Source organism: Rattus norvegicus, chromosome 2, assembly GCF_021556685.1.
Source record: "Rattus norvegicus strain SHRSP/BbbUtx chromosome 2, alternate assembly SHRSP_T2T, whole genome shotgun sequence".
In the NCBI taxonomy this organism is placed as follows: domain Eukaryota; kingdom Metazoa; phylum Chordata; class Mammalia; order Rodentia; family Muridae; genus Rattus; species Rattus norvegicus.
The window spans coordinates 170,012,347-170,038,519 of record NC_141535.1 but is presented as its reverse complement, the minus strand read 5'-3'; the positions used below and the strand labels follow the sequence as shown (position 1 = coordinate 170,038,519).

Here is a 26,173-nt window from a genome sequence, read left to right as displayed (position 1 = left end):
CCTAAAAAAATTTGAAACAAACAAACAAACAAACAAACAAACAAACAAACAAACAGCTGTCTGTTCCAGAGACTTTAGAAAGCTATAAAACTTCTTCCTAAACATGCAGGTCTATATGACAGTCAGTGGCAACTGTCCTCATTCAGTCTGGGGCAGCATTTCCTCTGCCATAGCTGCTGTAGTCACTGCCTACGCTCAACTCCTTTTCTTCTACAGTAAATACTGGCATTTTCTCTACTGTGCTCTGTGTCTCATCTGAATCCACTCATCAGGGAACACAAGGATTAGGAGGTCAAGTGGGCGTGCAGAAGGAGATCTCTATAACATTATCAACACTGAAAAAAAGGATCTCCCATTTTTAGGCCATTCCGGGTACAGGGCACCATAAACATAAAGGCACAAAGCCATGTGAGAGCTCTCAGCACAGTGGAGATCATTCAAGCACCAAGACTAATGTCTTTGGGGTTTAAGTTGTGCTTTAAGAAAGAGACCGTCCCTGTCAGATTGGTCAAGGTCACTAAGACAAGTGACAGCTCATGCTGTCAAGGATGTGCAGCAAGAGGAACACCTATTCGTTGCTAGTAGGAGTGCAAATTTACACAGCTGCTGTAGCAATCGGCGTGGTGGCTCTGCATGAGGATGAGGATCAACCTACCTCAGTTTCTAGCTATATCACTCTTGGACATATACCCAAAGGATGCTTAATCTTACCACAGAGACACTTGCTCAAACATGTTCATGCTGTTCTATTCACAATAGCAAGAAACTGGGAACAACCTCAGTGTCCTTTAACAGAAGAATGGATAAAGGAAAGGTGGTGTACTTATACAATGGAGTATTACTGTACTGTTCAAAAGAATAAAACTATGAAATTCACAAACTAGAAAAAGTCATTCTGGATGAGGTATCCAGAGCCAGAAAGACAAATATAGTATATATTTGCTTACCTGTGCATATTGGCTGTTAAGTCAATGCTAACAGAGCTACAATTGATGGATGCAGAAGTTAGGTACAACGTTAGGAACTAGGGTGGCAGATAGAGCTCATTACTAAAGGGAAAGAGAATAATTATGAGTGAATGGGGTCTGGAAAAGGATGATCACGTAGGGAGGGGAAGGCCAAAGGGATATGAAGGAGGTAATACAGGGAGAGACAGCTAAAATCAAAGGCCATTTGAGGGATAGTAATGGGAATCTAATACAGCAGAGGCTTCCTAAAATATACACATATATGAAGGCAATATAAATGAAATCACCAAAGGCTGAGGGCAATGCCACAACTGGCCCTCTCTTGCAGCCAAATGAAGCTTCCTGTCTCTGGGCTGGGTTATATCTAATTGAGTTCTTGGCCAAAGAAATCCCATGGGAGTCTTCAAATAACCCAGGTTGTTGCTGAGACTATCAGTTGTTCTCCACAAACTGACAGCAAAGCCCTGTTGCTTAAGAAAATACCAATATACCTCACAGAACATGGGAAAGTCGAGCTGGTGTCTATATACAGCCTTCGCCCCTACATTCTAATGCCCTTGGTACAGGAATCTGCATGTTGTTTGAAGAAAACTGGAAACACTAACTCACAAACCTGACTTGATAACCCAATGACATAGGGTAAAACCAAATAATGCTGCTCTAAAAATGGAGAGAGGAAGAGAGAGGGAAAAAGAGAGAGGGACTGAAGGAGGGAGGGAGAGAAGGAGGGAGAGAATTTAGTGATAAAACTGCTCCTAATGACTTTGTGTTATCCCCATAGAACAGTACTTTCCTCGGCCATCATCAGGGACGTTTCCTTCTGTAGCAGATGGGAACAAATGTAGAGATGCACAGATAGACAACACACAGAATGAGAGACCTGGCTCAGGGAACCTCATAGAAATGGAGTTTAAGAGCCAAAGGTGATGGGGGGGCACCAAGAAAACAAGGCCCTCTAAATCAACATGATCAAAGTACATATGAACTCACAGACTGAGGGAGCACACACAGGGCCTGCAAAGGTGTGTATGGGGTCCTTTGTATATTTACTCTCTCTCTCTCTCCTCTCTCTCTCTCTCTCTCTCTCTCTCTCTCTCTCTGTGTGTGTGTGTGTGTGTGTGTAATGTAATGTTATATATAATGAGTAATATACTATATACTATGTGTATATATTATGGCCTCACATTTAGTGTTTTTGTGATTCCTCAGTTTGTTACAAGTTAGTCTCTCATGTCTTGTGCATTCTCTTGGGTTCTTTTCCTTCTGTTTGTTTTGTCCATTTTATTGTGTTTTATTTTTTATCTTATTGCATTCTATTTTATTATTATTACTTAGTAACCTGCTTTTTCCTAGAGACAGAAAGTGAGTGGATACAGATGTTAGGGGAGCTGTGGAGGAACTGGGAGGAGTAAAAGCAGGGGAAAACCATAATCATATAGTATGTGAGAAAAAAGCATCAATTTTCAATAAAAGGAAAAAAATCAAAAAGGAAGAGGTACTCATCCTTTCCTAAGCAATCGCCCATCTTTGTGAAAAAATCTGACTCAGTGATAGTACAATTAGGAGGCAATGTCGCAGAAGGCTCTGTCTAAGGAGTCTGAAGTCAGTAGAAGCTTTGCTTAAAGGTCCCACTGCCACAGGTGACAGTTAGGAATGAGCGATCTGGCTAGGATGTAATGAAGAGGATGTCTGCATTACAGGTAATAGCTGTATTTATGGATACATAGGCAAGTGGGGCGAATAGACATCAATATGGGGTGGTTTGAATAAAAATGGCCCCCACAGCCCCATATATTTGCATGCTGAGTTCCCAGCTGATGAACTGTTTGGGAAGGATTACAGGATGTGGCTGCTGCCTGTGGTGATGGAGCTCTCAGCAACTGCTCCAGCACATGCTTACCTGCCTGTGTGCTGTCCTGCTCCCTGCTGTGACGATAATGGACTGACCCTCTGAAATGGTGAGCAAGCCCATGATTAAATGATTTCTTTTATAAGAGTTGGCTTGACGACCTACCTTGTCTCTTCACAGCAATAGAACACTGACTGAAACACAGGGAATGTTCCCTTTTCCCTCTTCAGCTTGCTATGCTCTGATATTTGAACAACTACCTTTACACAACACCATTTTGTTAATTCTAGGTACTAGTGTTATAATCTTGATCAGGACTCTATGAGGCCCATTAGGGTAAGCTAGATGGAGTTAATTCAGTGGGTGCAGTCAATTTCCCAGCCAAGGGACCACCCCCACAAAGGCAGCATGATGGCTAAGCTTCATTGTCAACTTTGCTGCAAGTGGAACCAACTAAAACCCAAGTTGCTAGGAATTCCTGTTGAGGGATTATTTTAGTCATATTATTTGAAGCAAGGGGACCCTTATTAATCTGGGCCACACCTTGTGGTGGTGGCCTACATGAAAGGACAAGGAAAAGGGAAACCTTGCTTTTTGCCTGCTGGCCCTCACTAAACTGGTAAATTAATCTATCCTGTTGCTATGGGTGATATTAAATCCAGCTTCTTCAGGGTACAATGTAGACTGAAGATCAGCTTTCCAGCAATCCTTCAGGACTCCATTGCCAGATTGGGTCTGCAGAGACACCAACCTCATGGGCTGAACAATGATCAGACTCCTAGCCTTCTCATTGTGAAACAGCCATTGTCTGGACTAAGCAGAACTCATTCTGTAATAAATCCCCTTTTATCATACATAGTCATTCTACAAGTTCTTTTCCTCTAGAGGACACTCACTAATACAGGCAGGTCCACCAGAAGCTTTTGAGATAGGAAGATTAATTATCCTTTAATAAGGTAATGTGTCTTTCTTTGCCAGAATTCTAAGCCCACCCCCAACTTTCTCCACTTTCTCCAACAAGCTACACCTCCTAATCCTTATAATCCTTTTAAATACTGGCATTCCCTGGTGACTAAGCAATCAAATATGTGATCCTGTAAGTCTTATTCTTATTCAAATTACCACAGATTTCAAAAAATGGTGTACAGTATTGGGCATCATTTTTCACTCCTGTGCAATGATGATCTCATAGTCTTCAATTAAGAAGTATACAGCTGGAGAGATGGCTCAGTGGTTAAGATCATTCACTACTCTTCCTGAGTTTGGTTCCCAGAATTTCACGTCAGGTAGTTCACAGTTGCCTGTAACTCCAGGTCCAGGAGATCTAACACCCTCTTCTACACATATATGATACCCATGCATATGGATACATACAGGCAAGCAAATAACATTTTAAGGGAAAAATATTGTGGTTGGAGAGATGACTCTACTGTGATGAAAAGCATTTGTGGAGAGGACCCAGGTTCAGTTCCCAGAACCTACTTGGCAGCTTTTAACTGTCTATAACTTGAGTTTGAGGGAATCCGATGCTCTCTTCTGAGCTTTCCTGGGACACAACACGTGGCAATACACAGATATACATGCTAAGAAAACATTCATACACATAAAAATAATCTAGACAAACAGAATGGCACCAAGCTGGATGAGGAAGAGGCAGCAAAAGGGTAGTGGCAGTGCTTTGGAGGCAAAGGAGGAGCATCTCTGGGAGGCTCGGCCAACTGGGGTTACATAGTGACACTGTCTCTAATCAACTTAATACATTAATCAGGGGCTGTAGGTGTCATCTAGTGTTATAGAGGTGACCATACTTATCATACACAACTTGCTAGACCCAGTCCTCAGTGTGTGTACTCACATGTGCACATACACACGATGTGAGAGCATAACTGTGAGTTTATAATTCTTGTGGGGGCAAACACTCCATGATAGGAAAAGAACCAGTAACTATCAGAGGTTCTGTTCAGTCAATCAACATTCTCACTCTACCAGTTTCTTTAAAAAGAATGTATTTCCTGAATCCGTTTTTATTGGGTAAGAGGAATTGGATCATGAGTCTGGACTCAAACTGCCATTTAAATACCTTGAGTTAAGTTTCTTACATTTCTTCCCTGACATACAGAAATCAAAATCACATAAGACTCAAATTCTAGCTCTTCTGGAAACTAGCTGAGCAGCGTGGCCTCGGAGATATTCATAATTGCTACAATTGAATATCAACATTTTATAAAATTGAAACATTTTTGGAAAACATAATGGAAGAGTAAACAATCTTGGGTACTCTATCCCCAAACTGGGCAGGGGTAAGCACTTCTTATCTCTTTGTTCTACTGTGACCCATGTAAGTTTTGAAAGCACCTTTATCTGGCGCCTGGCTGAATCACCTCTCCTTTGAAGAATGAATGTGTAAGTGTTCCTGACAAAATCTCTTTATTTGTGTTGAGTCAAACAAAAAGTCCAAGTTGCAAAATTTATCAGATCAACAGCTCTTGTCAGAGTATGGTTCAGCCTGGAGCTGCTCCAAGGACCTGATCAAGCAAGAGGACTGGATCCGGTAAGTGTCTAGGTTTGCCCAGACACCTGCTGTGGTTGGCTGTCTCATTGCTGGGTGGAAAGCAAGAATGGAGCGGTTGCTGCATGCTCCATCAGTGCTGAGATGCCCGCTTTTCCTAGCTTTCCCTGCTGCCCCTCAGCACTCACACCTTTACTCTGCCTCTGGCGCCTCATGCACAGATGGCTGGATGCACACAGGAAACATGACTGCACATTCTTTTTATATTTCACACAGGTATTCTGGATGGAGATTTATGAAAACAATAAACTTCATAATAACTATGTCTGACAAGAAGGAATTTAAGGCATAAGATAGGATGGGGTCGAAATACTAAAAGTGTGGGTTTCTAAAATTGGCTAAGGGTTTATAGACAGTTTAAAGCCCAGGTCTTCTGTTGAGTGATGCTTCACTAGACCATCAAGAGTGGCTACTGTTGACACATGTTACATCTCTCTACATTGTTAGTATCTTTTCTTCTGACCACCCATGCTGGAACCATGCAATGTAGGTATCGTCTCTTAAGTGTGCATGTGTGCATCAGTGCATGCATGCACGTGTGTGTGTGTGCGTGAATGTGCGTGTGTACCTGTGCATCTTATGAGGAGAGAGTGCAGGACTTATACTAGGCATACACTCCATCACTGACAGCATCTGAGGGCTTTCAGAAAATGCTCCTTTTGCATTTATTTCCCTTCCACTACAGAGTATTTTCTTAGTGGGTTTATCCTTCAGTTGCAGTTGCTTCTATAGTTAGTATTCTGTGCTTGGAAAGGTGCAGGAGGCTATGTCCAGTGCCCTTAGCATGTAGACTGAGGGTTCTGCTACTGAGTTATAGCTCCAGTCCATCATAAACTACCTCTCGGGCTGACTACAACTTAACTTCACTTAAACAGTACGAATGCTCCAGTTGAAGGCACATGATAGGTGGTGGTTAATCTTGATTGTCAGCCTGAGAGGACTTAGAATCACTATGGAAACAAATGTACGGGTATATGTGTGGGAGATTATCTAGGTTAGGTTGGTGAGCTGAGGTGGGAAGAACTGCTGGAAATGTGGCTCTGTGTTGGCACTGAATACACAGAGAAAGTGAGCTGAGCACAAACACTCACTCCTCAATTCTTGAGCGAGGACACAATGTGCTTCTACTGTCATGTCTTCCCTGCCATGATGGGCTGTCTGTAAAGTGAGACAAACCCTTGCTTCCTGACATAAGCTGCCATTTGGAGACTTTTTGTTACAACATTGAGTTAGGTAATTAATACAAGGTAATAAAAATATAACCAACAACTTAATTTCAGATATACAAGTCCCAATGCAGAAAAACAAGTCATAAAAAGGGACATTTAACAGTGAATGAGTTCACAGTAAAATTTTCTAGTGAGAGTAAATGAAATTCCAGACAAAGAAATGAAAAGTAGTAGTCAATAAGAATGTTCAACAAAGTAAAATGGGACAGTAACTTCTGAATTGAAAATCTGATCATGAAAAGCTCAGTAAATTAAATAAAAAAAATTCAGGAAACCTCACTCCCAGTTTAATGAAGCAGAAGGCACACCATCAGAACTTTAGGAGAGAAAGATAACTTAGCATAGTCAGACAAAAAGGTGAATTACTGAGAATATAAATAAGCAGGACACGAAAGATTTAGGGTGCACCATCAACAGACAAAGCTTACAACTCGTGGGCACAGAAGGAAGAGACATACAAATTATAGACAAAGAAAACACACTCAACAAAATCATAGCCAAAGCTAAGGTTAGTGGCACATGCCTTTAATCCCAGCACTCTGGAGGTAGAGGTAAGGTGGATCTCTCTCTGCACATTCAAGACTGGTCTACTCTACACAGTGAATTCCAGGCCAGCCAGAGCTACCTGAAAAGGCCTTGTCTCAAAACAAAAGCAAAAAGAAGAAAATAAAAAAACAAAAAAAAACAAACAAAGCAAAAAAATAGAATAATTTTCCTAATACAGGGGAAGATGCAGCAAAATTATCCTTCGAAATTGAAAGAAAAACAAAATATCCCACAGTAATTACAAAGTGAAAGCTTTCATGACCACTCAGCTAGAGTTAAGCAATTCTACACCCCAAGGGAAAAAAAGACACACACCATGAGGTCATGAAAAAGAACAGAGGATGAGCAAATGAGGGTTAGAAATGTACCAAATACTACAGAACCAACAAAACGTCATGAATTAAGTCATACTTCTCCACAACTGAGTGTTAATGACCTTAATTCTTCAGTAATAAAACAAACTAGCAGAGTGGATTAAAGAACAGTCCCCAGTTATTCTTGCCTGCAAGGAACACAACTCAATAACAAAGAAGAGCAAAGTCTTAGGACAAGAAATACTTCAAGCCCAAGGCTTGGCTGTGAGTACCTGCATCTGTGTGAGTCGGCTGTGGGAAGAGCCTCTTAGAGGACAGCCATGCTTGGCTCCTGTCTGCAAGCACCACATAGTATCAGTACTAGTGTCAGGGCTTGGTGCCCAGCCCATGGGACGGATGCCAAGTTGTGCCGGTCGCTGGTCAGCCATTCATTCAGTCTACCTCATCTGACCCTGCATTTCTTTTAGACAGGAACGATCGGAGTGGAAATTGTAAGGTGAGTTGGCATCGCCGTCCTCCATGAAGGCCCAGTCTGACTACTGAGGCGGTCTCTACAGGCTCCATCGCCCCCACTGTTGGGCAATTGGGCTAAGGTTACCCACACTGAGACCTGGGCGTTTTCCCCATCCCTGCTCTATGGGACTTTCTAGAGGTTCCCCACCCCTCCCCTGGCAGCTGCATATTTCCATTCATTCTCTCCCTGGGCTTCTCTCCTGTATCCTCCCATAACTAATCCTCCCCCTCACCTTCCCCTTTCTCCCCGCTCTCACCCAGGTCCCACCATTCCTCTGCCTCCCATGATTATTTTGTTCCCCCTTCTAAGTAGGGTTGAAGCATCCTCATTTGAACCTTCATTCTTGTTTAACTTCTTAGGGTCTTTGGTATGTCACAGGTATTCTATACTTTTGGCTAATATTCACTAACCAGTGAGTTCATGCCATGCATGTCCTTTGGATCTGGGTTACCTCACTCAGGATGACCCCTATAAAACATTAGGGGAAGGATTGAAGGAACTGGAGAGGACGGGAACCCAATAGGAAGACCAAGAGTATCAACTAACCTGGACCCCTGGGAGCTCCCAGAGACTAAGTCACAAGCCAAAAAGCATACACAGGCTGGTCTGAGAGGCCCCTGGCACATATGTAGCAGAGGACTGCCTTATCTGGCCTCAGTAGGAGAGGATGAACCTAATCCTGTACAGACTTGTAGGGAGGAGAGATGCTGGGAGGGGGGTACCATCTCAGAGTCAAAAAGGAGGAGTTAGGGGGTGGGGGGGAACTCTTTGAGGTGGGACCTGAAGGGGAGGAATCTGAAAGGGGCAAACATTTGGAATGTAAATAAATAATAATTTAAAAAAAGAAAAAAATACTTCAAGCAAATAGAATTTGAAAGTAAGGAGACACAACTATAATTTTCTAGTTTTGAATCATAATGTACCTGATATACAGGATATCTGCTATGCAACCCAAAAGTGTGGTTGAGAAGCACTGCTTTAGACTCACCTCAGTCCTCCTCAGCTCCTAAAATGGCTGTACATAGCCTTTTTATTCTGTGTCTAGGAAGCTGGTTTATAATAAACTCTGAAGAGAACTCTTAGAATAAGAGAGAATAATCCAAGAGACTGTTAAAACAGAGAAAATAATTCACCTGAGAATATAATAATTCCAAACATACCAAATATCAGCACATCCATGTTTATAAAATAAACACTGCTGGGGCAAACGCTGACTTCAACAGAATATGATGGGTCATTCAATACCTTATTCTTATTCCTATAGAAAAGTCAATAAATAGCAGTTAGGTGACAATATTGGCCAAATGGACTTAGTAGATATCTAAAGAATATTCCATCTAACAACTGCAGAATTAATGTTCTTTTCTGAACATTAATTTCCTATGGAATTTTCTCCAAAATAATTTCAGATATAAAGTAAGCCTTAACAAATACCAAAAAGAAATAGCTTCTTTTACTCTATCTAATCATAGGGTAATACACTTTGATATTATAGTGATGCTACAGAAAATGTACAGATAATGGAGACTGAACATGATCCTGAGGGATAAATGAATCATTGAAAAAACGTCAGGAGATAGAGTAAAATCCCTAGAGCAGAATGAAAATACAATCACAGCATACAGAATCATATGGATACAATGAAAATAGTTACCAGGTGGAGGTTACAGGTACAACTGCCTACATTAAAAGCCAGAGATACCCTGGATAATTAAATGATGTTCTTCAAACTCTTAAGAAGTAATGAAATGCATAGAGTTGGTTCTGAGAATAAGAATGATCACGTTAGCCAATTTACTCGGTGAGAAAGACCAAAATCAATAAAGTTATAGATGAAAAGGGAGACTTTAACTGATATCAAAAAAGTTAAGGGATCATTAGAGTATACTTTCAAAACCAGATACTCAAAAATTAGAATATCAAAATAAACAGGATAAATTTCTAGACATATATGACCTCCCAAAATTTAATCAAGAGGGTATATACAACTTAATAGGATCTATAAGAAGTTAGGCAATTGTGGAAAGAAAAAGTCTCATGGTTAGAGAATCGTGGGCCCTGATGCAGTCACCATTAAATCACAGTTTTAAAGAAAAGCTAAAGCCCACTGTCCTGAAAGAATCCATAGAGTGGAAAGGGAGAGAATGCTACTTTATAACACCAATATTGTCTGGATGATAAAACTGGATCAGGATAATAAAAAAACAAACAAAAATATGGATATGATTGCAAGAAAATTATCAGCCAATCTCAGTAATCATCACGGAAGTTAACATTCTTAATAAATATTTGCAAACTGAACTCAACAACACATTAAAATGACCACTCACAATGGCCACACTGTCTTCATTTAGGAATGTAAGCATGGCTCAATTTATAAAGATCAACAAATACAAGACAGAGAGAGTATAGACTCAAGGGCAGCAACTGCAGGGTCGCCTTGATTGGATGTTGAAAAGGCTTTTGATAAAGTTCAATATTCCTTCATGATAAAGTCCTGAAACTAGCACTGAAAGAAACATCACGAAGCACTAAAGATTACAGATGGCAAACTATAGCCAACATTACGTTAAAAGGGGAAAAATAAAGGAAACATCTCTAATCACAAACAAGACAAAGGTATTCACCATCTCCATTCTTACTCCACAAAGTACTTCACGTCTCCACTAGAGTGAGAAAGAAACAAAAGGACTGCAAATAAAGACACAACAGTAATGCCTACTTCATAAAGGCAGAAGGTCTCATTATCCTCCTGGAGCTCCATACTTTCCCAAAGCTTTAGGGTTGTGGACCAAGCCAGTCAGCATGCTGCTGCTCCTGGGAAGTCAGGGCGGAGAGGTCACAGTCAGCTGTGCAGGGAAAGAGGAAACATTCCTGCACATAGCAATGTGTCAGTATGCAGTGGAAGATAGCTATGCTGAACATGTGGGATGGTCTTGTGGGAAAGCCACATAGTCCAGTCTATTCTTGTAAAGAGAAGCCTCCCTGCTTCATCTGGGTCTTCTTGGCATCTCTTAATTGCCAGCCTGAAGGTACCAGCAAGCAGAAAAAAAAAGACAAACCAATATCACATCCTAAAGGCACTTTGCAGAGTACAGTCACCTGGTTGATAGAGTCCCTGTGCCTTTTCTCAGCCTGTGATTATAGTATTGGCTTGATAAAATGGGACCAAACTGACCCCTAATCGTGTGTAGCTGCAAGCTTGAAGTTGATGACTATACCTTGAATTACAGTTGTCTTAGTGTTCTAACTAATAAAATTATACATTCTTTTGAGGCATTTCAAGTACTTACCTATCTTCCACTCTGCATTCTGACACATTTTATACACTCATTTTACACACACACACACACACACACACACACACACACACACACACACACACATTTAAAACATACCAAAATGTCATTTTCTTTCAGTGTTACAATTATTTTTATGTCTATAAACAAATAGGAAACTTTTTCACTTATAATTCTCTAGAGACGTACTTTTAAACATGATTATACAGATGGTTGTGAGCCACCATAGAGGTGCTGGGAATTGAACCGGTCTTTTCTGAGAGCAACAAGTACTCTTAATTGCTGAGCCACCTCTCCAGCCCAGGCTTCTTTGCTTTTTGTTCTTCTACATACAACAAATTCATATTGAGCATCTAACTGCAAAGCACATGTTGAACCTTTGATCACTGAAAAGGGAAATGTGAACCACTAGACTCTGGCAGCCACAGGGACAAGGGCAGCCCTATGTGGTTTTGGATTCTGCCTGACAGGAGTAAGGGTGATACTGTTTTGGCTGTTGTGAGAATATTAAGCAGTAACTCTATGCTGTGGGCTGCACATTGCAAATGAATTCTTTGCGTTATCTCTGCATCCACAACTCCAGTTTCAAATCCTCACTCTGAGGACTGGCTCTGGGTTTAAGGTGCAAAAGGTGTTTGTCCCCTGAAGTTTCCTGTTATTCAGATGAGACTCTCATTAAAGAAAAGTTCTGCTCACATCAGTAGGAAGCGCCTCTCCTTTCCAGGCTTCCACCCACTGGCCACGTTTCCGCAGCACCAACTGCCCAGGTAGCACAGTGTTCAGGGTGCTGACATTATCCTTGTCTGTCACCACTATCATCTTCAACTCCCTTATGCTGCCTTTGTATACACTCTCATGCATGAAGGCAATCAACACGGTTAAGAACAAGGAAAGCCACACTTACTTGGAAGTGATGAGGCCTGCAATCTGGGAGGCAGAGACTTACGCAGAGACATGAAATATGACAGCTGTATTTAAATCTTAAAGTTCCAAGTGGGTAGGCAGTTATCCCTTGTAGTCAGTATTACGACAAAGCTGAGAACACCAAGTAGCCTTGTAAGCCTGGGTGTAATCTCAAGCTTCTGACAGTTGAAGGCCAGTAGAACCTTGTACAGAAAGTCAGCAGAGGTCAATAGCAGGGTTTCAGAAAACTGCGTTTGGGCTCGGCGGAGGTGCCAGCACTATTGGCGTGGAGGTGGGGTTCAAAGCTTAGTTTAGCAAAGCACGGGCTCTTGCTAGAAAGCTGATCCTGATGGCTTGCTGGTTCCACTTAAATGCCTAGAACACCTGCCACTGTATTTGGTTTTCTATGATACCATTACCTAATAAGAGAGATATTATCAAAAATAATTTCTAGGTTTATAGGAGTAAAATCTATTAAGAAAATTGTTTGGGTACTAATTAATTATTTATTCATTCCACTTATTTTTGTGTTTCATGATAATTTATTTCCATTGTGCTATCATATTTTTTTTCATACTTCCTGGCTCTTTTATTGGGTCTTCCCTGGGGGGATTCTCTCTGATAAAATAGGAGGATCCTATTTTCTGTCAGGCTCCTGATTGGCTGGTACCATTGGCAAATGTCAGTCTTCACTTCCTTGAGTATAAGTAGGTGTGCTAACTTCCACCGGGGATTACGAGTTTTCTATATGTTGTGCTGTCAGCGGACCATGCAGATGTGCTCAGTAGGTTAACCTAGACCCTGCAGGACTCCGTATTCTGAGCAGCAGTTTCAGGTTCACCGCTTAGGTTTCTTTCCTGGTAATATTACAGACCCTCACTGTGGTTTGAGCATGAATGAGACATACACAACAGGCTCCTCTGCTCAGTTTCTGGTCCCAGGTGGCAGTGCAGTGCTGTGCTTGGAGGTGAGTCTAGCTGAAGCAAGTCTAGCTGGAGGCCTGCCTCTGAAGAGCATATTGGGTCCGAGCCCTGGTCCTCTGTCTTTGTTTCCTGTCCCTCACACTAAGACGTCTTAGCAATATGTTCCTGATGTTAACTAATAATTAGTACAAACCAGAGAAGTCTGGCTTCATCAGACTCCCTACAATTTGTACTGATGTTTACTGAGGTTCTGGCCATGGGTTTGATACCTTGTCATTGGTCTACATACAAAGTAAGATTGTTGATCCTAGGACAATACAGACAGGACATAAAGATGCCTCATTCCTGTCACCAGAAAAGCCATCCATGAAGCGCCTACCTTTCCTCGGAATCCTCTTGATAATGGCTCCTGGGTCAGTGATGGGAAGTTCTGGGCATTCAGTTGTAGAAAGTCTCATACCACCAAGAGAGAGTGGGCCAGTGTGCTGGAATTGTAACTGTAACACCATCATAAACAAAACAAAAACTTTTGAGAGGGTATCCTCTTGACTGAAGTGTAACCAGAGCAAAGTAGGACTGTTTCCTGTGCAGGAATTCTATATTACTGCTAAGACTTCTAGAAACACACAGGCAGTTGCCATGTTTTTTGGATCTTTGTAATGACGACCAGATATGAATAGAGGAACCTCTGGCAACACACTGACCTTTATATAGAAAATTTACCTTTAATTCTATCAGACCTAAGCTGAAAAGCAAACATTTTATAGGGACTTCACATTACTTTTCTTACCTTTGGGGGTTTGTATTTTATAGTGCATGTATGAAACTAACTTCTAACTTCCCAAAGCTTGCATTTCGTATGGGGAAAATTGACTTACATAGTTATTCTAGCCAACTATGTTACACATTTTTTCCGTTTTAAAGTTTTTTATTAATTTTAAATTATGTATAGGAGTCTGTCTGCCCGTGGGTATGTGTCCAGAGGCCAGAGGTGGCCTATCACCTGGAGTTACAGAGTTAAAAGTCATTGGACTTGCATGTGGGTCCTCTGGAAGAAAAGCAAGGGTTCTTGAATGCTGAGCTATTTCTCAGGGCCCTTTCCACTGTTTAACCTTTTCTTTCTACGCCACAGTCAGCAGAAATATCCCTTTGAGGTAATGACAGATCTTCTCTTCTGCTTTTTCCTTCAGCAAAGGCTTATCCTGCTTCTGGCTTCTCTCCAGTCAAAAGAACACCTACATTTTACATCTTTCTTCACTAATATCATCTTTCCCCATAAAGCTTCTAAAAAATTCTAATTTGGAGTCTATTCTTAAAGAATACTTGTGGCAAAAGGGTTCAGATATCCTCTTCTTGGAAACCTAAGAAATAAAGGCGATTCCTTTATTTTTGGTTGCAGAAGACATGTCTTTTATAGCAGTCAATGAAAAATTCATCTGCCAATAAAATTTGCTCAGTTTCTTTAAAATTTTGACTGAAAGGAGGAAAGGACATATTCTGTAACTTGAGTCTTCAAGTTGTCTTTCTAAAGCAAGTTTCTAGGGCCTTATTCTAATGATCTTTAAGAAACTCTTGTCTACTTGCTTTCCTTTTTACTGGGGTGTGGGGTGTGAAAAAACATTGGAAATGTTAAACAGTCACCCAGGCCACTTCCAGGATCACTCACTCTCACATCTTACAAGAAAATATCGCCACCTACTGGCTCTTAAAGGTTCCTACAACGACCCTTAAAATAACTTTTCAGCTCACAGACACAACTATGTAAAATTCATTGTTGTAAAGGACAAGGCATAGATATTTGATAGAAGAACATGAAGAACCCTTCTTTCCTGGAGAAAAAAACTACGAAAAAGTGTTTAAGAAACTTTCCTCTTGCAGTTTTTGAGGTTAAAAAATCTTAAAAATCAAAGCCAAACAAGTATATTAGATGTGGCTCAGGCTTTCAACTTGTTTGGAATATACTGAGCAGAGCAGAGGTTAAGAATGACTACTTTCGGGCTGGAGAGATGGCTCAGCCGTTAAAGGCTAGGCTCACAACCAAATATATAAGAATGACTACTTTCCGAGTTACCAGCGTGTCCCTAGTATTGTGCATAGCGGTCTCCTCGTGAGCACCTTTTGGGATAGTACATATCACAGCGCTTCTATACCTAGGTTTTGGCACAAAACTAAGACTCGCTTAATATACACGTTGTGTAAACGCCTACAACTCTCTGTGTAGGTTTTGCTCTCTGTAAAACATGCCATAACTTGGTTAAAAAGCTGTGAAAACGACAAAGGTGCCCTGGAATAGCTTTTGGCACGAAGAAGCATAAAAGGGCTAAAAACTATGTTAACGTTTTTATCATTCAAGTCTTATCGTATCTGTTTTGAGGGGAATCAGGTATTAAGAAGCTTTAAAAACCACCTTTCCCGTCCTCATTTAAGTCCCCAAGACTGTTTTGCATCAAACCAGAAGTTCAAGATTTGCAAACTCCATCCAATAAGACAAAGAACTTTGTCAACCTACCTACATCTCCCTGAAGGGAAGCTCACAAGTTCACATTGTAACTTGTTTAGTAACGCCTTCAAGTCTTCCACGCGCCAAACTCCACTCACGGAGACTCGCTTTTCTCCTCCCGATTGGCCAGCGAGCATGCTACTCCAAGTCCCTTTCTCCTGTAGCAAGCGCCTTCTCGGGCTTCAAGCCTCAGTCCCGCCCCCTAGCCCCCACCCGCGGCCGCTGATTGGTCGAAGTGAGGGCACTCCACGTGAGGCACGGTAGGCTGAGGCGAAGAGCCCGAGGCTCCGAGGCGCGAGGACTGCACGAGCGCCACTGGCCACGCCCTGCCCCGTCCGGCCCCGCGGCGACTCCTCTGGCCACCGCTTCCGCCCACAGCGCTGATCCAAAGCTCTGGCGGCGGTTTGTGCTCGTTGGTCCAGGGATTTTAGGTCTGGCCTTTGAAGACCCGACGGGGTGAGGCGGGAATGGGAGCTGTGGGGGTGACCGGCAAACCGCTGGTAACGGCCGCAGTCGGGGGTGCCCTCGCGCTAATCCGGGGCGCCACCGTCGGGCGGCGGCCGCGGGCTGGCCTGCGCGGCCGCCCCGTCGACTGCGGCTCCGGGTAGCCTCGGGCTCCCTGCGCGGCCGCCCGGTCCATAGAAATTACTCCAGGGCCCTCGGGCTCCTGGCTGCCGCTTCTGACCTCGCTGGCCTCCCGCCGCCGTTGCGTCCGCTCGCTGCGCCACGGAGTCCCTAGCCGGCCGGGCCTCGAACTTTCCGCTGCCCCGACAGGGAACCGGCCGAGCTGCCAGGGCACCTGCGTGAGTGGTTGTCGGGAGCCAACTGCCCGACGGGCCCGCTAACGCTCGCAGTGCAGCCTGGGGTGCGGGAGGACCACGGAGCCGGTGCAGGGACTCGGCAGATGCTAGAGGTTCCTGGCATCTTGCAGGGTGGACTGCTTTCTTGGTGAATTTATCTCAGGGAACCCCATTGGGCTCTGAAAATGCATCCCATTTAGCCGTCTGGGATTAAGGATAAACCAGGAAGCAATCTCAGGGGACCCCAGTGGGCTCTGAAAATGCACCCCCCATTTAGCCCTCCGGAATTAAGTTAAAACCAGGAAGCACCATAGGTAGCATAAAGATGGTAACATCTTTATGAATATGCATCTGGAAATAGGCTAATTTAAATAAGTAGCAATTTCCATTTCAAGGATCAGGGCAATGAGGAGTTTGAGAAACTTCCTTTGTAGTCTTTTCGGAATTAAGCTTACTTAGCGCTGTAATAGGTAGATTTTGTTTTTAAGTGTACTTGTTTAAAATACTGTCTTAACCACTGAGGACGTGCAGATCTTGTTCGCACTGTATTTGCTAAATACCTACTGATGCCTTATTTCCTGCGTGTGGCCATGTTTTAAGTGCTAATTTTCATTACCAGAGTCTTTGACTTTAATATTGATGTCAAAATTATAAAACAGCTCATGTAAGGTACAAACATCCTTATAAAGGAAGAAATATTAAAACCAAGATTATATTCAACTCTATCGTATGGGTGAAGTTACGCTTTAAGCGTTCAGTGGTAATCATTTTGTTGGTGGAAAACTTAAGACATACCATAAGTTAAAAAAGGATTGCGAGTAAGTAATTTATGTAAATTAAAATTTTTAATGCCTTATTTTAGTATCTGATGGTTGACAAGGTAAAAAGACGAAGGAAAGATGTGATTTTTGTGTTCAAATGAATAAGACTTATAATGACACTATAGAAAACCAAGAAAGATGATAGCTAGGGTCTTTAGTTAGAAAAGCATTTATAGATATTTCCCAAAAATTCAAAGAGCACATAGCTTTTGTGTTTAGTATTTAAATTTTGTTTGCAATAACCGAGACAAGTTTTACATGTCTGAGTTCAGGGGGTTGCATGAACGTTGGGACAACTTTGAGGAGTTGATCCTTTCCATGGTAGGGTTCAGAGGTGGAACTCAAGTTCCCAGGCCTGAGGAGCAGGCACTTTAACTCACTGCTCATTGTGACCCCAAATGATTTTTCTAAATAGTTCGTTTCTTTTTATCATCCAAAATTTAAGCCAGTTCTGTGTGTATGAAATACCTAGTACTAAAAGTTTATCAAACTAAAAGTTTATAATAGAAATAGTTTAAGATGAAATGATCCACCTCTAAACTTGTATTTATAAAATATTTTAGATGCATAGGACCACATTTTTAAAAATTTTTCAAGCATGTTATCTGAAGTACCCTGTCTCACTAAAATAAATATTGCTCAAAATTGGCATTAGTAATCTCAGTAACACCTGAACTAACAAATTTAGAATTTAACATTCACAAGATACAAGTCACAAAAATATAATGTGCTTCATAGAAAAGGGATGTCTTGTATTATTAAACTACATATAATTTAAAGAGTTAAACTTTGTATAATGTTCACCTTTATAGTCTGAGAAAATCTTTTGATAATGTGGATGACATTTCAGTTTGAGTTAGAATACAAATAGAACAAAGTCCTTTAGACAATTTTTTCCTATCCATTTTGAAAAAAATTACTTATCAAATTTTCACTACATTTTTTTTGAAAGACAATAAAATGTGAAAGATACATAGACACATGTGTAGTGTGTAATGTTTGTGTATGATGCGTTTGCACAGAAGTGTAGTTGCCTTAGGAGGTCAGAGGCATCAATCAGATCCACTGGAGCTGGAGTTACAGGCCATTTACAGTTTATCCCTGAATCAGAGTGAAGTGAACTTTTAGTTCGAATACAAGTTCAAGATTTTTCTACTTCCTGTTGAAGTTAGACAAAGCTAAAAATGATAAGGAGAGATGAGATGGTGTCTCTTATTCTGAAACAAGGAAAAGAGATAAAAGCTTTTAGCAACGCCTGTAGTTGAGCCTTTAAAATGTAGCATTATTTCGTGAATGATCCAGCAAGTGAGAGGCTGAATCAGTTCAAGGGCGCCTGGACAAAGTAACAAGATTCCTCCCTTGCAGAATTTCACATAGACATTTAAAGATGGATATTTAGATTTAAATTATATTCATGGGTAGGTATTCTGTGTCATGATAGAACAGTGTTGATTAAGACACTGAAGACTTGTTTTTTAATCACTGCTCAGACTAGACGGCCTTTTTTTATTTGTTTGGTTTTAGTTTTAGTTTGCTTTTAGTTTTTATTTATTTAATTTTTCTGGCAGGGTCTCACTATGTATATCCCTGGCTGTCCTAGAACTCCCCAGGTAGACCAAACTGCCTTCATACTCATAGAGATCTACCTGCCGTTGCCTCCAGAGTGCTGGGATTAAAGATAGGTGCCACCAGATCAGGCCAGACTAGGAGATTTTAAAAGTGTTTTCTGATGTTATTTGGACAGGCAGATGCTATTTTCTTTCTGTGTGTTGCTTCCTCAGGCACTGGCCACCATTTTCTTACTCCAGTCTGGGTTTCTTCACTGAGTGGTAACTGGAGCTGTTTGGTTAGCCAGCCCCAGAGATCTATCACTGGTTTTTAAATATGGATTCTGGAGATGGAACCCATGTTCAAGCCTTTTTTTCTGATTGAGCTGTCTCCCTATATTGTTTTTTTAAACAAGAGGAGTAATTTCTTAAGGGAAGTTGGCAAACTGGGCAGTTTCATGGATGGGGCACAAGTGTGTAGAAATGTTAAAGTGAGGGAACATTTTCATAGACAAATATCTTATGTGGTTATCCGTCTCTTAGTTTATAATTTTACCTGTGTTTGTCTCAGTGTTTTGTTTTGTTTTTTTTTTTTTTTTGGTTCTTTTTTTTTCGGAGCTGGGGACCGAACCCAGGGCCTTGCGCTTCCTAGGCAAGCGCTCTACCACTGAGCTAAATCCCCAACCCCTGTCTCAGTGTTTTTAAATTAGGAAGATAGTATTTATCCCTTGGGATTATTAAAAGGAGTAATGGGCTATCATCCAAGTCATGTGAAACCATAATGTCTCTGCAGTTTCTTCATTGAATATGCATCAGGTATCAGGGAACTATGTGGTACTAGGGAGGTAAAGACTGTACCTTAAGGTCTGGTGGGGACAGAGGGAGGCGAGTGTAGGGGTAGAAGAGGAGAGGATTGGTTATCACAACACTCTGAGGTGGTTCAATAATAAAAGTAGATACTAAAGAATACCTAATTTGTAGATGGAGTTTTGTCTTGGAGAGTATTAATAATAAGCAAGTCAAGGAAATAGAGAAAGCTTATGAGGTCAGTGAACATCAGGGATGATGGATGAGAGTATGGCACATTTGAGAAGTCACAAGTAAGTATGCATTGCTTTGGGTATATAAGAAATGAAGGGGTTGGGGATTTAGCTCAGTGGTAGAGCGCTTGCCTAGCAAGCGCAAGGCCCTGGGTTCTGTTCCCAGCTCCAAAAAATAGAAAAGAAAAAAAAAAAAGAAATGAAGTTGGGAGGGGAAACTGAGAGGAGTCCATTGTGACTTTCTACATGTGTTGGAGTTTGTTTCTAAGGAACATTAGGAAGAGGGGCATGGTGAACCATGCTTGCAATCTCAGCACTTGGCAGGGTTGCTGAGGGTTGAAGGCAAGCCTGGCTTGCAGAGGTAGCAAGATCCTCTCTCAAAACAAACATAAAGAGAATCTGCCTGAGAAGAGTTCTTTAAAAAGAATATATAGAGAAGTGAGAAAGCATGGTGTTTTTTTCACAGATGATGGCAGTTTTTAAGGTTTCTTATAAATGCCCTATAAGTTTTATATGCCATGTTAAAAATCTCTGAATATATATATGCTTATCAGAAAACCAAACATTTCCAATTGGTGTTGTAGTGAATGCCTTGTTCTCTACAGAGTGTACTTTCAAGCTTTTCTGTATTCAGTACACACAAAGACATGATAATTCCTTTTTGAAAATGTTTTTATTAAGTTTATGTATATTTAGTCAATGCATATGTCTGTGAATATGTATGTGCATCACATTCATATTCACAGAATTCAGAGGGAAGCATCTGACCCCCTGGAACTGTGAGATGATTGTGACTCACCATGAAGGTGCTGAGAATCGAACTCTGGTCCATTGGAAGAGCAACAAGCACTCTTAACCACTGAGCATGTCTCTAGCTCTAGGCATGACATTCTTTAATGTCCCTGTCAACATGCCATTGTATAGTTACATGATAATATTTAGCCTGGTTTGTGTAATCTGTTGATAGTGATTTGTAAGTTATTGCTTTATATACAGTGATCACTGGATTTGTGCACATCTTTGTATACTTGTACAATTCTATCTGTAGCTTGCACTCTTGGGTTACCAAGAACACATGTATTTTGTGTTTCATAGAAATTGCCAAATATTGTTATAAAAAGAAGTTGCTAGTTTGAAATAGTTCACAAGAGCATTATATTTTTTCTAAAGTTTTTGTTGGGATCTTCAAGAAATAATGTTTGAGTGCCTCCTGTCGGTACTAAGGAAAGTGTTGACAGTTCTGAGATAAAGCCATAGGAAATCTGTGGCTCTTTTCTTTGGTCTATAGGGGTCTATTAATGTTTTTAAATTTGAGAGATTTCACATTAAAAATCTGAATTTATGGATTCTTTTAAAAAACAAGAACATTTGCTATTTTGGGTAGCTTGGGTTCTTTCCTTGTTGCTGTAATAAAGTGTGCGGGCAGTGTCAGCTCAAGGAAGAGTTCCGTGGCTCACTTATCGGTAGTACAGTCCTCCTTTAGGGAAGTCAGGGAGGCAGCAGTTGAAGGGGTTGGTTAGGTTGCATCTATAGTCAGGAAGCAGAGAAGAGAGGAATCTTTTTAGTTCATTTTCCAAACTTCATACAGTTCAGGATCCACTTAAAATTGAGTTGGACTTCTAAATCAGTTAACATAACCCAGATTATTCCCCCAGAGGCACGTTCAGAGATTAGGTGATTCTGGATACTGACAAGTTGACAGTTACCACTACCCCACAGTGGGAAAGGTACATTTCCTCATGGCAGCAGTTCCTGGAATTGAGTTGTCCTTTCACATACTAAACAGTGAATCATACTACTTCTGGGGCCTCAAATTTGTCCTTTAAGCATTTGTTAGACTTTGGATTGATCATTTAATAGATACTCAAATTTAATATGTCCAAAATCCATCCACAAAATCTGGTCAGTGTTCCTCTTTTAGTGTTCTGGCTCAGAGTTTGCTGTCATCCTCAATTTTGACTCCATGAAGCCTGAAAATTCTCTAGGATGTACCCCTAAACAAGACTGATTCATGTTGCCCTTCAGATTCTATCTCTGTCACCTTCATCACTCCACCTACATAGTAGTAGTCCATAAGACTGGACAATCAAGTGATTTCTGTGCTCACAATTTTCAGTGATTCTCATTTAATTCCATATGAAATAAGCTGAAGTTACCCAGCTTAAAAGGCAAATGTGACTTGGCGGTAGTTACTGTCCCGAGAATTTTCCTTTACTTTCTTTTCTTTTTTTATTAGATATATTTCTTTATTTACATTTCAAATGTAATTTCCTTTCCCAGTTTTTCCCTTACTTTCATGTGTTCTTTGGTATATGTTGCACATGCCAAACATGTTTATCTATTCCATTTTCTCTGTCTGTCTGTCTTTGTCTCTTTTTCTCTGTCTCTGTCTTTGTTTCTCTGTGTGCGGTGTTTTTCTCTATAGGTACATGGGTAGGCTCTTTGACTCTTAGATGAAAGCGTCCCTGTTTTTCATCCTGACTGTCCTGTTTAAAATTGTACACTGTTCTCTAGAGGAACAGAGCCAGCAGAATGAATATATATCCAAAGGATATTTTTCTTATAGGCATACATGATACACTCTGGGTGACTTCACACTGGAGAGGTCAAGAACCTGATAGCTTCTCAGTCCACATGGCTATATGACTCAGCAGTCCCAATCTGGTGAGGAACACCTGGAGGATTCCTGGAGACCCATTCATCTTTGGTCCATGTTGGAAGGCCAAGAAGCTGGGTTCCAATGTCAGCAGGCAGTGCCACAATGATAGATAGCATCAGTGTAGAGGATCTTGAGGATATGATGTGAATGCAGTCTGGCATAAAGCAAAAGCTCTTTCCTCAGAACTTCTGATATTTGGGCCACCCTTGGAAGGGCACCCCACATACAGGAGGGAACCTCCTACTTCATAATCAACCAGTTAACATAATTAAGAAAATCCCTCACAGATGTGCCCAGAGATTAATGTAGAGAAATCTTCACAGTGTATAGAGAGGTTTGTCTCATTAGTGGTTCTATAGCAGGGGTTCTCAGCCTTCCTAAGATTTGACCCTTTTAATATAGATTCTTGTGGTGATCCCCCAGCCATAAAGTTTTTGTTGTTACTTCATAACTGAAATTTCATATTGTTATGAATTGTAATATAAACCTGTATTTTCCAGTGGTCTTAGGCAACTCCCATGAAAGGATTATTCAGCTCCCAAAGGGGTCATCCCTTACAGGTATTAACCATCACACCCGTTTCCGCCAACCTCCAACTGCCACATAGCCTTATCCTGACCCCCTGGTAACATTATATGACTTATGGATAGATTGTTTTCTGAACTAGCATATAAGCTATGAGTTTTTGGTGATAGTTTATTGTTATATCCCAGAAATAAGAGATACAATTGGTTCTCAATACCTACTGCTACTCAGTAACACAAGACATTGTATGTCAGAATAATTTTCTTGGCAGTGGTGAGAATTTGAAATCAAGGTGACCTGGTTTTGAATTCTATACCACTTTCTGGCTTGGGGACCTTGGACAGTAGAGTTGTTCTGGTTTCCTCTCTTTTTTTTCTCTTATAAAAGCACATAGCTTTTATTGTGGGGATTAGAGATGATACTTATTAATGCCTTTGTATTTATAATAAACATGTAAAAGTAAACATTGTATTATTCTTTTCCTGTTTGTAACTGGCATCAAAGTTTTGTTTTGAAGCCAGTTATTGTACAGATAAACTGAATAACTAGTTTCTATAGTTATTTACATATATGAGTTGATATGAACTATTCAAATATATATAAAATTAGAATTTCTGAATAATTGTTTTAAGGTAACAGACCTAATCCTTTTACTTAGTCATCAGCTGATCTATTTGTTAAACATTTCCTTTTATTTTTATAAAATATATTTTGTAAATAATAAAAGGTTATCAGCATATTACATATGAAAAAACTGAGGTACAGTATAATTAATAATTTATTCTATTATGTAGCTACTGAGTGAAAAGAAAGGTTATGAACCCAAGCCATCTCACTATAACTCCATGCTTACCTCTGAAGCACTAGCTGAGAGCTATCGTGGTAGTCTCCTTGCTCCAGACAAGCTGTTCTTAACCTTCCCAGTGCCATGACTCTTTAATACAGATCCTCATGATGTAGTGACCCTAGCCATAAAATTCTTTTGTTGCTACTTTGTAACTGTAATTTTGCTACTATTAATGAATTATAGCTATCTAATATGCAGGATATATGATGGGATCCTCTGCCCTAGAGTAACTGGTGGCATCCTCGCCAGTCCCATCCTCTCCTGAACCCACTGTGAACCTGTGTACCAGTTCTTAGAGTCAGTCCAAGTTTGTATTTGTTGTGTCACATCTATTCTACTTTGAGAAATGAAAGTTGTTTCTGAAATAAAAGACAGTACACCCTACGTCAACACTGTGAGCACTTAAAGGATAAATGCACAGCCATTCTCATATTTATTAAGGCACTTACTTGATCCTTATGGAAATTGCTAGTAGCCCTTTTACATACTGTGTTAGTCTACCTTAAGAAAAGAAGTCTTGTGAGAACTTACAATGGTATGTCTGTTTAAATGAATGATGTGTAAAGAAATGAAGTTGTCAAAGTTACACAGGAAGAAAGGCTAAAATTAAGGTACACTGGCTTAAAATTTTTATTTCTTCCATCTTAAAATACTAACCAGGCATAACTCTGCTTCACTTCTAAGATTATACAAGCTTGGCCATGGTCAGGGTGGTACGGTCAAGGACTAAATGGAATTCTAAAAATGCTGTACCACAGTGGCCTGGTTTCCATGTTATAATTAGGAAGATTATATTCTCAATCAAGATATTTTTCAGTCTACTGTTCATAATATGAACTTAAAATTTTTGTAGTTATTTATAATAATACTATGTGAGAGACAACTACAATGATGATCATTAGGAAATAAAAATATGGCAATTTTAAAAATTAAAATATAGTGGGAGTTAAGTCAGTTGGAAATGTACTTGTCGTGTAAGTATGAGGACCTAAGTTTGATCCTAGTTTAAAGAAAAAAAAACTGGGCCTGGTGGCATGTACTTATAATTCCAGCACCAGAGGAGTCATAGCCAAGGTTGATTACTGGCTTCCATATGCATAGCTGTGCACAAGCATGCTATGCTTACCGACACATATGAAATCATACACATACATAAATACATTTCATATAGGATGCTGAAGAAGTACTTATCCATCAAGCTAATAAAAGTCTCTTAAGCTGATGCAAATTGAATATCACATTAACTCCTGTTTCTTCTCAGATGATTGGTAATTATGTGTTTCTATTCACTCTCTGAAAACTTCTGGTAGATACAAATGGGCAGATATGAAGTCTTTGTTTCTGGAAATTATTGAAACTTTTGAAGATTGCTGAAACCATGAACAGCATAGAAATCAGGTCATGTGTATCTGACAAGTGTGGTGTTTGTACTCACAGGAAAGATTCAGTTGGCCCAAATGACAGAATTATTTAAAACTCTGGCTCTGTAGATTGACAGTGACTTTGGATTTATTGATGGAAGTGTATTTTGCTACTTTTTGGGTTTCTTTTTCCCTAACTCTCACTTGTGATTTCTCTTTATTTCTTGATTCTGCTCTATGTTTCCTCCCTTCCTCCTTCTTAGATTATCTGAAGGTGCTGCTTAGTAGAAGAGCAGCTTGAAAACGTTTCCAGTTTCTATTCCAGTGAAGCTGGAGACTGCTTTGGCAGACCTAAAGAGCTGTGCTATCAGCTTACAGTTATTTGACCTTGTTTTAGGAATTGCAGCCATGAACGAAGAGAACACTGATGGAACAAATGGATGCAGTAAAGTACGCACTGGCACTCAGAATGAAGCCGCATTGCTGGCTCTGATGGAAAAGACTGGCTACAACATGGTCCAAGAAAATGGGCAAAGGAAATTTGGTGGTCCTCCTCCAGGTAGGGATTTGCTTGTACATGCTTAAATTAAATATTTGACATAGTCATTTAGATGAGGTATAATTCCCACAATCGTCCCAGCCAGTTTCAGCCATGATTAATGGTTTTGAAAGAGATTATGAATTTATTGAAAATGTTGCTCTTATTTAAGAAGTGGTTTTGATTGAGAAATAAATCAACATTTAGGGCATTGGGGAAAAGTATACTCAAGGAATTCTAGGCAAGTCATTTGGGGAGGCTGAAGGAGCAGTGAGTAAAGGCATAGTACTTCTCTAGCCAGATTCAAATAGGCATGGCCCTTACCATTCCAGATGCATTCCCTTTGCTCAGACTCTAATGATGACATTGCTAGTTCTCAGTTGCTGCGTCCCTCACTGCTGCTCTCCTCCATGTAGTGCAC

The 26,173-nt window shown here is 40.5% G+C and overlaps 1 protein-coding gene and 1 long non-coding RNA gene across 12 annotated transcripts in view; one reads left to right on the top strand and one right to left on the bottom strand.

Moving 5' to 3' along the window:
- Nucleotides 1-15,689, bottom strand: part of LOC102555909 (uncharacterized) — a 103,539-nt gene extending 87,850 nt beyond the window's left edge. For all 4 annotated transcript variants that reach the window (XR_015675918.1, XR_015675910.1, XR_015675906.1 and 1 more), the window contains exons 1-2: nucleotides 15,624-15,689; nucleotides 13,494-13,611 (exon numbers count right to left, since the gene is read on the bottom strand). This is a non-coding gene — a long non-coding RNA (uncharacterized LOC102555909). The remainder of the gene's footprint in view (nucleotides 1-13,493; nucleotides 13,612-15,623) is intronic.
- Nucleotides 15,690-15,886: 197 nt separating this feature from the next.
- Nucleotides 15,887-26,173, top strand: part of Rbm46 (RNA binding motif protein 46) — a 43,827-nt gene continuing 33,540 nt past the window's right edge. For 3 of the 8 annotated variants that reach the window (XM_087623173.1, XM_087623206.1, XM_087623184.1), the window contains exons 1-2: nucleotides 15,887-16,045; nucleotides 25,612-25,773. In XM_087623173.1, the coding sequence (XP_087479299.1) occupies nucleotides 25,623-25,773 (151 nt within the window). In that variant the 5' untranslated portion in view covers nucleotides 15,887-16,045; nucleotides 25,612-25,622. 8 annotated transcript variants of the gene reach the window in all.